Raw genomic sequence first — 9561 nt, 5'->3', positions numbered from 1 at the left:
GGGGGGGGGGGGGGGGGGGCGGTTCGGAGGCATTTCTGGTCCAGGCTGCTGGAATGGAGACGTACAGCTCGGCACAGGACCTGGAGATGGCGGTATGTCACCCGCTCCAGACGGAGACGTTCCGGGTCGGTAACTGGGGGGTTTTCCCTGAGCTCTCAGCCGGATGCCTTCCCGGATCATCCGCTGACCGCGTTCCGGGCCGGTAAGTCGGAGGTTTTCCCGAGTCATCAGCTGGAGAGCTTTCTGGCTTATCCGTCGATGGTGTTCCGGGCCGGTAAGTGGGTGGTTTCCCTGAGTCATCACTCGGAGGCCTTCCTGGCCTGTCCGTTGATGGCGCTCCAGGCCGATAAGTAGGTGGTTTTCCCGAGTCGCCACTCGGAGGGCTTCCTGGCTTGTCCGGTGATGGCTCTCCGGGCCGGTAAGTAGGTGGCTTTCCTGAGTCGTCGCCCGGAGGCCTTCCAGGCTTGTCTGTTGACGGCTGCCCAGGCTTACCAAACGGCGGCAAACCTGGCAGGTGAGTTGGAGGTTTTCCTGAGTCATCACCTGGAGGCCTTCCTGGCTTGTCTGTTGACGGCGTTCCGGGCCCGTCAAACGGCGGCAAACCTGGCAGGTGAGTTGGAGGTTTTCCTGAGTTATCAGCCGGAGGCCTCCCTGGCTTACCTGATGATGGCGCTCCGGGCCGGTAAGTAGGTGGCTTTCCTGAGTCATCGCCCGGAGGCCTCCCTGGCTTGTCCGTTGACGGTTGCCCAGGCTTACCAAACGGCGGCATTCCTGGCAGGTGAGTTGGAGGTCTTGCAGGTTTATTATTCGACGGTGCTCCAGGCCCGCTACATGGCGGCCATCCCGGCAGGTGACTCGGCGGTCTTCCCGGCAGGTGACTCGGCGGTCTTCCCGGCAGATGACTCGGCGGTCTTCCCGGCTTATTAGTTGACGGTGCTCCAGGCTTACCAAACGGCGGCATCCCTGGCCGCTGAGTTGGAGGTTTTCCCGGTCTGTTAGTTGGCGGTGCTCCGGGCTCACCAAGTGGCGGCAATCCCGGTGCGTAGACCGGAGGCGCTCCCGGCACATGAGCCGCAGGTATCCACGGCAGATGAGCCGGAAGCATCCCCGGCTTATCCGTTGACAGTGTTCCCGGCCCGCCGGGCGGCGGTGTTTCGATCCCACCCGGCCCCTGAGTACCTTGACTTTGAACAAAGTCGGCGGGATTGAGTTGGCCCTTGACTCTTGCGTAAATGCCGGGCAGTCCCTTGTGCGCACAGCCGAGGCCAAACGAGACGACGCCGACAATCTCCCTCGACTTGGAATCAATGAGCGGGCCGCCACTATCGCCATTGCAGGAATCCTCGTCGCCTCCTCCTGCGCAGACCATGTTGTCTGTGATTGGCGGCCCGCCGGCCTTGCTGATCAACTTGGCACACTGAGCGCGCTCTACGACATTAAGGCTGACCTCCTTCAACAAGTCGGGCGACGGCCCTCCCTCTTTCAAGCTGCCCCTAAAGGTGAAAGTCAGAACGCGCCTGATAGGTGACGATGGAAAAATGCCTCTGAGCTACACATACCAACCAGCTACCGTTACCGAGGACCCGGGTTTGGGGTCGGTTCCCTGCTGCGGCAGCTTGCCGTACCTGACTGTGCTGCTTTCTCGGATACTTGGCGATATGGTGAGGAGACAAAGGTCTTTGTCAAGCGACGTCTTGCCATTGAAACCACGGTGCACGCGGCTCGACTGAATCGTCGAGACTTTCCCGCCGCTCATGCGATTCTATTCACCATTGCATTAGAGTGCTTCTGGAAAACATGGGCAACCGGAGCAGCTCGGAGTGTCTGGTGCTCCACCCACGAGTGACGACGATAGTGAAGAAGATAACTTACAAGCGATCCGGCGCGGATCATGGACCTCGGACGCAAGCTTTTACAACAATGAGCGGCGGTCAGGACGGTATCTTCTCTGATGAGCGTGCCGCCGCAGAAATTGGAACCGCCCCCGGGAGGCATCAACGCAACGATAAAGGGAAAGTTGCCCTTGTCGGAGGACTCTCCGTCCACGATTTTGGTGGTAGGCCCTTCCAGCGGCAACGCAGTCGCCGTTTGCGTTTGCGCCCCCAGCATCGCCATGGCAGCCGCAACAGCCACCCGGAGCACCATTGTAGAGATGGAGAGGATTCTCTGTCATTGGCCTGCAATGAACAGATGACTATGTCGTTGGAGCTGGGACACTGCCGGGCATGAGAGCTCAAAGGAGCTTGCCCAGGCCTATATGTAGTTCCGCTCTCTGCTCGAGGCACAATGGCAGACTGCTGGCGCCTATGCAGCGTACACGGTGCAAAAGAGTGCAATGTGGAAGCCGACTTCTTGCGAAACAAGCTTCACGTTGGCATAAATCATGCTGGCATCGGGATGACTGGGCATGAAGTGAAAGGTCTCGATGAAACGCGTCTGGTGTGAACTAGCGAGCCGAGGCGACACCACGTCCACCCGCCTCGGACGACGATCAACAACAGATCAGTTGGAGGGGAGCTCGTCCACGATACTCAGCACCCATTTCGGTAGGTAGTGTCGTTCATGAGCGCTGCCGCGTACGACTTGCATCGTGTCTCGTCCCGGACGCAAGGCGCTCGGCGACCGCCACAGGGGCAGCCTGTGCCGTTGTTTGCACAGATAGCCGCGTTGTTGCACGGCATTGCCACGATGGCTATTTGGCAGTTGGTGGTGAAGGAGCCCGTCGGCGACTCGGTGGACGACGGCGTGATCGTGTGTCGGTCCAGAATAGTCTGGCGTTCATATACACTAAATTGTAAATTGGACAAAGTTTCCAAAAGCACAGTCTGGTAATACCGTAAACCCATGCTCTGCAATGGCTCCGCAACATCCCCGTCCAAATGGGTCCCCCCTTGCCATCGCAGTCGCCAACTATCTTGGCACCGGGCATACAAAATGCCCTCATTCCTAGTCCTCGGCATGCCGTCTCAAGTAGTGGTTATCCAGCCAAACCACTCCACCAAAGCGTACAAGACACCATGACTTGACACCAAGTGAGACGGCATCAGGTCGGGTACCCCAGATTTTTATGCCACTTTTCAAACATGAGGCCCCAAGTTTATGCGCATCTCGGGACGAAGAGCGCGGGCCACATCACTACGACCCGGTGATGGCTGGTGCCGGCGGGCCTCTTGTGCCAAAGTGGCCAAAGTACAAAGGTGATTTCTGTGCTGTTTGGCATTTTGAATGCGCATCCCGGGGCGCGGCGAGTCGACTACTGTCCCCTGTTCCACGCATGAATGAGCTGAGCCCCCCAGCTGCGGCATTTGTCAAGGCCTCTTCCTTCGATCCTTCGGGTACTGATCTTCAGCGCTAGTTTGGCCTCATCTGCGATCTGCGAACGACGCCTTGTTCGCACAAGGAGTGCCACGAGCCAATTACAACGCCAGCGAGAGCACACGGCTGCTCAACGCAAAACACAAACATGGGGCTTGACTGCCGGGACAGCCACTGCACCGTCTACTTGGCCAGACAAGGCAGACAAGCTTGAGGTGGGAGGCGAGAGGATGGCGCATCCGTCGGCCTAGGCACATCAGCATACAAGTATTTGAGCAACTGGCAACTGGCCGAGAAGGAGAAGGGTTATCGCATCACAGGACGGCTTTCATCCGAGCACCTTTGGCACTGCCCCCTGAGGGATAGCCAGTCCAAAAAAAATTAAAAATTATCGGAACAATGGTGGCCTCAAGATCCTTGCAACTACACTGTGACCAAGGGCGCGAGTGCAAATTAGGCAAGTAATGATGGCTAGGCGGGCAAGCAAGACTCGGGCCGCGATGGCGGGTGAGGCCAACAAGCCCATCTTGGCCTCCTTGCGGCGAGCGTGATGACCCGCGGGCACAAAGACTGGGTTCAACAAGAAGCACTTTGAGCTCGTGGATGCATCAAACGGCACCCTCGTCAATCTTCCCCAAACGCCCATTAGGGGGCTTAGTTCTTGTGGCTGTTACGCGGAAAAAGCCTCAACCACATGACTAGCTGCAATGCACAAAGGTTGCAGCTATCACAATGCCCTTGTAGGCTACTATTAGGCTTGGGCACTAAGGTATCGAGATAATAAAGTATAAAGAGGTGTTGTCTCTGTATTGCCTAGTTAAGTTATATATATAAGTACTATTATATATATAAAGCTCTTATTAGTTGAGTCTGTTAAATGAAGGAACTAGGAACCTTTAAGACTATATAATATTATATGTAAATATAAGCAAAATGCTCCAAGCCTTAATCTCTATAACCAGCCCTTGTTATAGTGGCAGATTGACTTCAGGCAGTATCGAACAGGCTGGCAACAACGAGCCACAGGGTGCTAACACGTCCTACGACCATGGCAAGACGTTTCAACAGAAGCCTCGGCATGCAATCCGGCACGTGTCTCGGCATCACGGCGGCCCTGACACGCCCAGCGGCTCCATTCTGTATGGCGCCCCGAGTACCGACCGTACCAGCGACTGCGCCAGGCTTACTCGAGACGCAGGTCGGGAGGGTGGACGGCGTCCGGAAACATTCAGTCCATTTGAAGCGGCACCCGCACAAGAGCTGGATCACGATGATGAGGACTTGGAGCAGACGACTTCATTCACACATTACATCGTGTAGTCTTAAGATCCTTGGTCCCTTGATGAAGGGGATCTAGCTAACAAGAGCTGTTGATGCAAGAAGATGTCTGGGCGTGTAAACTTGGCCTAGATGATCCAGGCATCAAGGGGTTTCTTCATGCGTTGGTCCCCAAACCCACAAGTGGCCTATAAGAGCATCGTGATAGCTACAAACTTTTGTGCATTGCAGCTGGCTAGTCATGTGGTTGAGGCTTTGTAGCACTTGACCGCAAGTTCCGTGTAGCATATAGATTTACGTGCCAATGACTCGATGCCCAGGATTCAGATGGCCGCCAGCCACTTGATCTGGCACCGCGGTCAATAGTTATATGAATGAACCTAGTGGGCCTGAGCGTCGGGACTCGGGATGGCACGGCCATGGAGCTGAGTCGCGCAACCTAGGGTGTGTGACACAGGTCTTCGGGTCCGCGGCCGTAGGCCACGTGGCCATGGGATGATTGAACGGCCAGGGTAAGCCGTATTTACAGCCCTATCATCTTCGCATTCCAGACACACGGTCAAGTCCAGGGTGAGAAGATATGTGAAAGTTTGGTGCTCGATAGCTACGGTTCAGAGTGACCTGTTCTGCCGTGACCTGCTTGCTACCTGCATGCAAACCTATATGCTATCCAGGACCAGCCACGGCGAGGCTGCCAGCCTAGTCAAAGTAGTCAAATGAACGTTTTCCAGTCACTAGGGGGACCAAAGGTCGTCTCCTCGTCTCGCGCTGCCCTGAGCAGACGACGTGGTCTAGACTCCCCACCAACAAAGGCGCATTGCGTAGTGGACAACACTAGTTTCCAGTTTATTTCCAGGCATCAAAATTCTTGACTCGTCTTTAAGATTGCCCGGGCTTGACAATGCGTGACACGCAACACCCGTGTCGTGGTAGAATGCTTGCGTGCGTGGCTGTAAGGTAGCAAATGACTCCATCGTCAGCAGCCTCCAAGATGGGCGCTTTTACTTCAAGTAGTAACTGGGGATGCAAACACTTGGCCCGAGTGCTTCCTTGGAAGGCTGTACGGCCAAGACGAGTCATACTTCTGCATTAGATTGCCGTCTCATGTGTTGTTGTATATTGCATCAAGCATGAAGACAGTGTGGCAAATCCTGCGGTGACAAGAGCAGGTTTTAAGACGCTAATGGAAGTGATATAAAGCCACTGCACCAGCATTTATTTCCAGGAACCATTCTACAATCCCATCTTTACTTATATCAAAGTAGTCAAGTCACGTATGGTTACTTGGCTTCACTCTATTTGCAATTTACTCGGTCAGTCTGTTGCTCCATTACTCTTGGGAAACAAAGATGCGCCACTCGTACGCCACTGTCCTGCTTCTAGCAGCCAGGTCGCTTGCCGCCCCGGCAGATGAGGCCAAGGAGAGTGCCACCGGCCCCGACGCTCCAGCTGGTGTCCTGCGGCTGCCTCTGGTTCCCATTACGATTGAGCCGAGACCTGCTGGCGTCAGCCGACCAGCGCGTCATGCCCAGGCCGACTTGGGAGTTTTTGGATATAGCGGCCGACATCCGTTACCAGGCTTCGGGGTGATTCTTGGGATTGGCACGCCGCCCCAGGAAGTCGTCGCGGAAACGGATACCGGTTCTGATGCGCTTTGGGTACCCGATGTACGGGCTGGCAGGACGAGAGTGGAACCTGTTTCCGTCTTCTTCGACAGGTCCCGTAGTACCAGCATAAGAGATCTTCATATGAAGGACGGCCGGCGGTACACGCATGAAGTGGCCGAGTTCGACGTGATGGCGGACGTGGTATCCATAGGCGGTGCGTTGCCCCGTTTCTGTCTTGGAGCGAAAGAAGAAGAAGAAAAGATGGTCTAACGTTATCACAGGTCGTCCGCTCGGCGAGATCTATTTTGGCGTTTGCAACGTGGACAAGCCTCCTACATCCTTGGGGCGCCACGTTGGCATCCTCGGCTTGGCCCCAGGGAAGAACAAAGACCAGTTCATCATACAGAAGATGCTCGATCAAAACATTGTGGATGACGGCTCTTTCAGCATGGGTGTCGACGAACAAGGCGAGGGCGCCATTATCTTTGGCGGCTATGACACTAGGAGGTTCTCTGGGCCTCTTGAGAAGTTCCCGCTCCATTCCACATCCAGGGTTAAGTGAGTAAGGGAGCCACGGCCAAGGCAATAGTCCTCCCGAACTAACAAACTATGCGACAGATACATTGTCAACATGAAATCAGTGACGCTGTCTGATAGCACCACCGCCAATCAAGTCATGGCAGATCAAGGGCTCACCATAGGGCTCGATTCTGGGTGCCCAGGTCTCGCCGTGAAGAAGCCCATCTTCACCAAGATTCAGAAGGCGCTGGCGGCCACATTTACTCATGGCGTCCTAGCAGTAAACTGCGACAAGCTGCAGAGCACAAACGTCACCCTGGCGATGAGCGACAACGTGTCCGTCACCATGCCCCTCAAAGACTTTGAGTTGGATTTGCCGGAGCTTGCGACTGGAGGCAACTGCTTGGCGGCAATTTCTCTGAGCGACGACCGCGCCTCGGCCGGTAAGAGACCCCTGCTGCCATGAAATGAAGATTTCTCGTCGGCATTGGCCACAGCTTCGAGGTGGGACTAATTTTGCGCCGTTTGTTGATTAGATGTTCGAATTGGCCACCACTTTTTACGCAGAGCTCATGTCGTCTACGGAGACAAGAATGTTCACATTGCTCGGGGCAGCAACTGCGGCTCCAACGTTGTCGCCATCGGGGGCGGCGGCATTCCAAGCGGCGTTGTGGGCGAATGCGCCGAACAGCCGCTCGGCCCAATTTCCACCCCTCCGAGGGCGCCTGCCGACGAGCCGTCTCCGTAGAGCCGCCTCCACAAAGTCATCCGAGTCAAGGGTGGTTGACAATGTCTTGGGCATTTAGGCCAAGGCTGTATGTTTAGCTGGATGGGACGTGCTCCGTGGAGTGACTTGTACTTATACAGACTTACTATGCATTTCTGTGTACCAGAGACTGGCTCGTGTCATTTTTGGGTTTTTCTCTTGCTTCCGGGTAGGTAACTTATACATTAACACACTACGGAATGACGGACGAGCCCACATGGCAGCAACCTGCACGCGGCTAGCGCCCTTCGGCAGCGGCATTGACTGATTGGCCAATGGGCTGCTCCACCACGCACGACTCTCCATCACCACCACACGCGCTCCGCGTCTTGTAACCCCAATTGACCACATGCCAATTCGCATAGCCCAATTCTACCGAGTCCTCCCACCGCCAGTCCACCTTGGTTGCCAAACATGTTTGGAGCGGCTCCAGCAGAGCCGACTGGCTGCGACATAAACCTCACAGACCGCCTTCGCCCCGTGCTGCCCAAGGACGTAGCCTTTGTCATCCACCACCTCTCAACACCCCCTCGAAAGACGGATGCCATCTACTCGGCACCGCCTGACCGACGACCCGATCGAACCTACCGCGAGAATCACTTTCTCACTGTATCAATCAACATCCCACAAAGCGAGCCAGAGCCCGAGAGGCAGGTTATCGTGCTTGGCATTGAAATCTTCATCTACACCACTGCCCATTCCACCACCTTGTTTGTCTCCAAGGCCGATTCAACCGGGTATTTGCCCCTGTTGAACCTCCCCCTCGGCACACCAAGTCCAATCCGCGCAGTCTGCGCAACATTCATCCGACACCTCGTTGCTGCGCGGCGACGCCAAGGCATCCCCCTCGTCGTCAGCCTGTTCGCCAGGTCGCAGGGCCAGTACCTCTTCCCGGGGAGCGTCGACCACGGCGCCAAGCACGTCCTCGACGACCGGGCGCTGGTCAAGTGGTGGTGCCGCGTGCTCGACCCCCTCATCACGTCTCCGCCAGACAATGGCATGACCTGGAAGAATGCAAAGGGCTACCTCGTGATCCCGGGACTGGACTCGCACGAGACGCGAGCCTTTGTGCCCCGCACCGCCGCGGCCTCTTCATCATGGTCCCTCACACACCCGCTCCAGAGGATCTCGCATTATACCCGAGAATACGATCGGGTCCCGCTGCGATGCCTCATCCCGCGCTTCCCGGACGATCCCAAGTCCCGCTTCCGCGACGAACTAGACCAAGAGGCCGGCCAGTCCGGCCCCATGCAGACCGCCGGCACCTGGAACACCGTCAAGACGCTGGACGTCTTTTGGGACATGATGGCCTTCAGACAGGAGTGCTCGAGCGGTAGGATGACGGGCTTCATATGGGTCGTCTTTGACGACGAAACTCCCTCAGCGGCCGTCTGCGGCGGGGCTCCTTCGCCTGCAGCCTCTCACGAGCCGCCGCCCGTGACGATCAAATCTCTTCCCTCCGGGACGGACAAGCCTGAAAAACAGGCAAAAAGAAGGTCAAAACGGAAAAAGTTCAAGCTCAAAGGGCCCATCAGGCCCCGCCAGCCGCGGGCCAAGACCGAACAGCGAAACTATCTTCTCATGACCCCGACCCTCAGCCCGTACTATTACTGGCCCGTGCAAGGCCGCGGATCCGGCATCATCAGTGAAACCATGTACAAGCGCGTGGTGGAGTTGATGCTGCACTTGGACTTTTCCAGCTTGGACAAGGCAGTGGCCAGCTCTCGGCGATGGACGAATGAGGGTGGCCTCGGAAGTGACTGGGGACAGACGGTCGTTGGCGCGCAGGAGCCGACGACGACTCCTGCCGCAGAGCATGGTGAGGGCAAGAGTGAGGGCGAGGTGCAGAATGTCACGTGTTTGGTGAAGAGGAAGAGGACAGATACGAATGGAAAGGGAACGGTAAACTTTCTTGGCGCAGGGCTCGTCAAGAGGAAGGCCAAGGAGGAAGCTGACGCCAGAGTTCACGTCTTGACGTCCAGGTTGGTCAGAAAGAAGCCCAAGGCCGGAGAGTGAATGGATCGGGGACCTAGACTCTGGGCACAATGAGTGTCATGTCGTGGCTTGCGAGGAGTT

General features: G+C 56.3%; 4 protein-coding genes across 4 annotated transcripts; 3 read left to right on the top strand and 1 right to left on the bottom strand.

The window, feature by feature from the left end:
* Window positions 1-97: 97 nt before the first annotated feature.
* MAM_08119 (Peptidase S1/S6, chymotrypsin/Hap) lies at window positions 98-2145 on the bottom strand (the record flags this gene model as incomplete). The annotated part of the gene is made up of 5 exons (XM_040826917.1): window positions 98-603; window positions 661-771; window positions 949-1493; window positions 1560-1762; window positions 1873-2145. 5 exons carry the CDS (start codon window positions 2143-2145, stop codon window positions 98-100), a joined length of 1638 nt encoding a protein of 545 aa, XP_040675111.1.
* Window positions 2146-4248: 2103 nt separating this feature from the next.
* MAM_08118 (uncharacterized protein) lies at window positions 4249-4635 on the top strand (the record flags this gene model as incomplete). The annotated part of the gene is made up of 1 exon (XM_040826916.1): window positions 4249-4635. The coding sequence occupies one exon, from the start codon at window positions 4249-4251 to the stop codon at window positions 4633-4635; it is 387 nt and encodes a 128-aa protein (XP_040675110.1).
* Window positions 4636-5942: 1307 nt separating this feature from the next.
* On the top strand, window positions 5943-7467 carry MAM_08117 (Peptidase aspartic; the record flags this gene model as incomplete). Its single annotated transcript, XM_040826915.1, has 4 exons — window positions 5943-6414; window positions 6482-6758; window positions 6819-7162; window positions 7256-7467. 4 exons carry the CDS (start codon window positions 5943-5945, stop codon window positions 7465-7467), a joined length of 1305 nt encoding a protein of 434 aa, XP_040675109.1.
* Window positions 7468-7899: 432 nt separating this feature from the next.
* Window positions 7900-9501, top strand: MAM_08116 (histone H3-K56 acetyltransferase, RTT109; the record flags this gene model as incomplete). The annotated part of the gene is made up of 1 exon (XM_040826914.1): window positions 7900-9501. One exon carries the CDS (start codon window positions 7900-7902, stop codon window positions 9499-9501), a length of 1602 nt encoding a protein of 533 aa, XP_040675108.1.
* Between the last annotated feature and the right edge of the window lie 60 nt (window positions 9502-9561).

The sequence above is a fragment of the Metarhizium album genome (assembly GCF_000804445.1).
Source record: "Metarhizium album ARSEF 1941 chromosome Unknown scaffold_43, whole genome shotgun sequence".
NCBI classification, from domain to species: domain Eukaryota; kingdom Fungi; phylum Ascomycota; class Sordariomycetes; order Hypocreales; family Clavicipitaceae; genus Metarhizium; species Metarhizium album.
The sequence above is the reverse complement of the archived record's forward strand: the minus strand, read 5'-3'. Positions and strand labels throughout refer to the sequence as shown.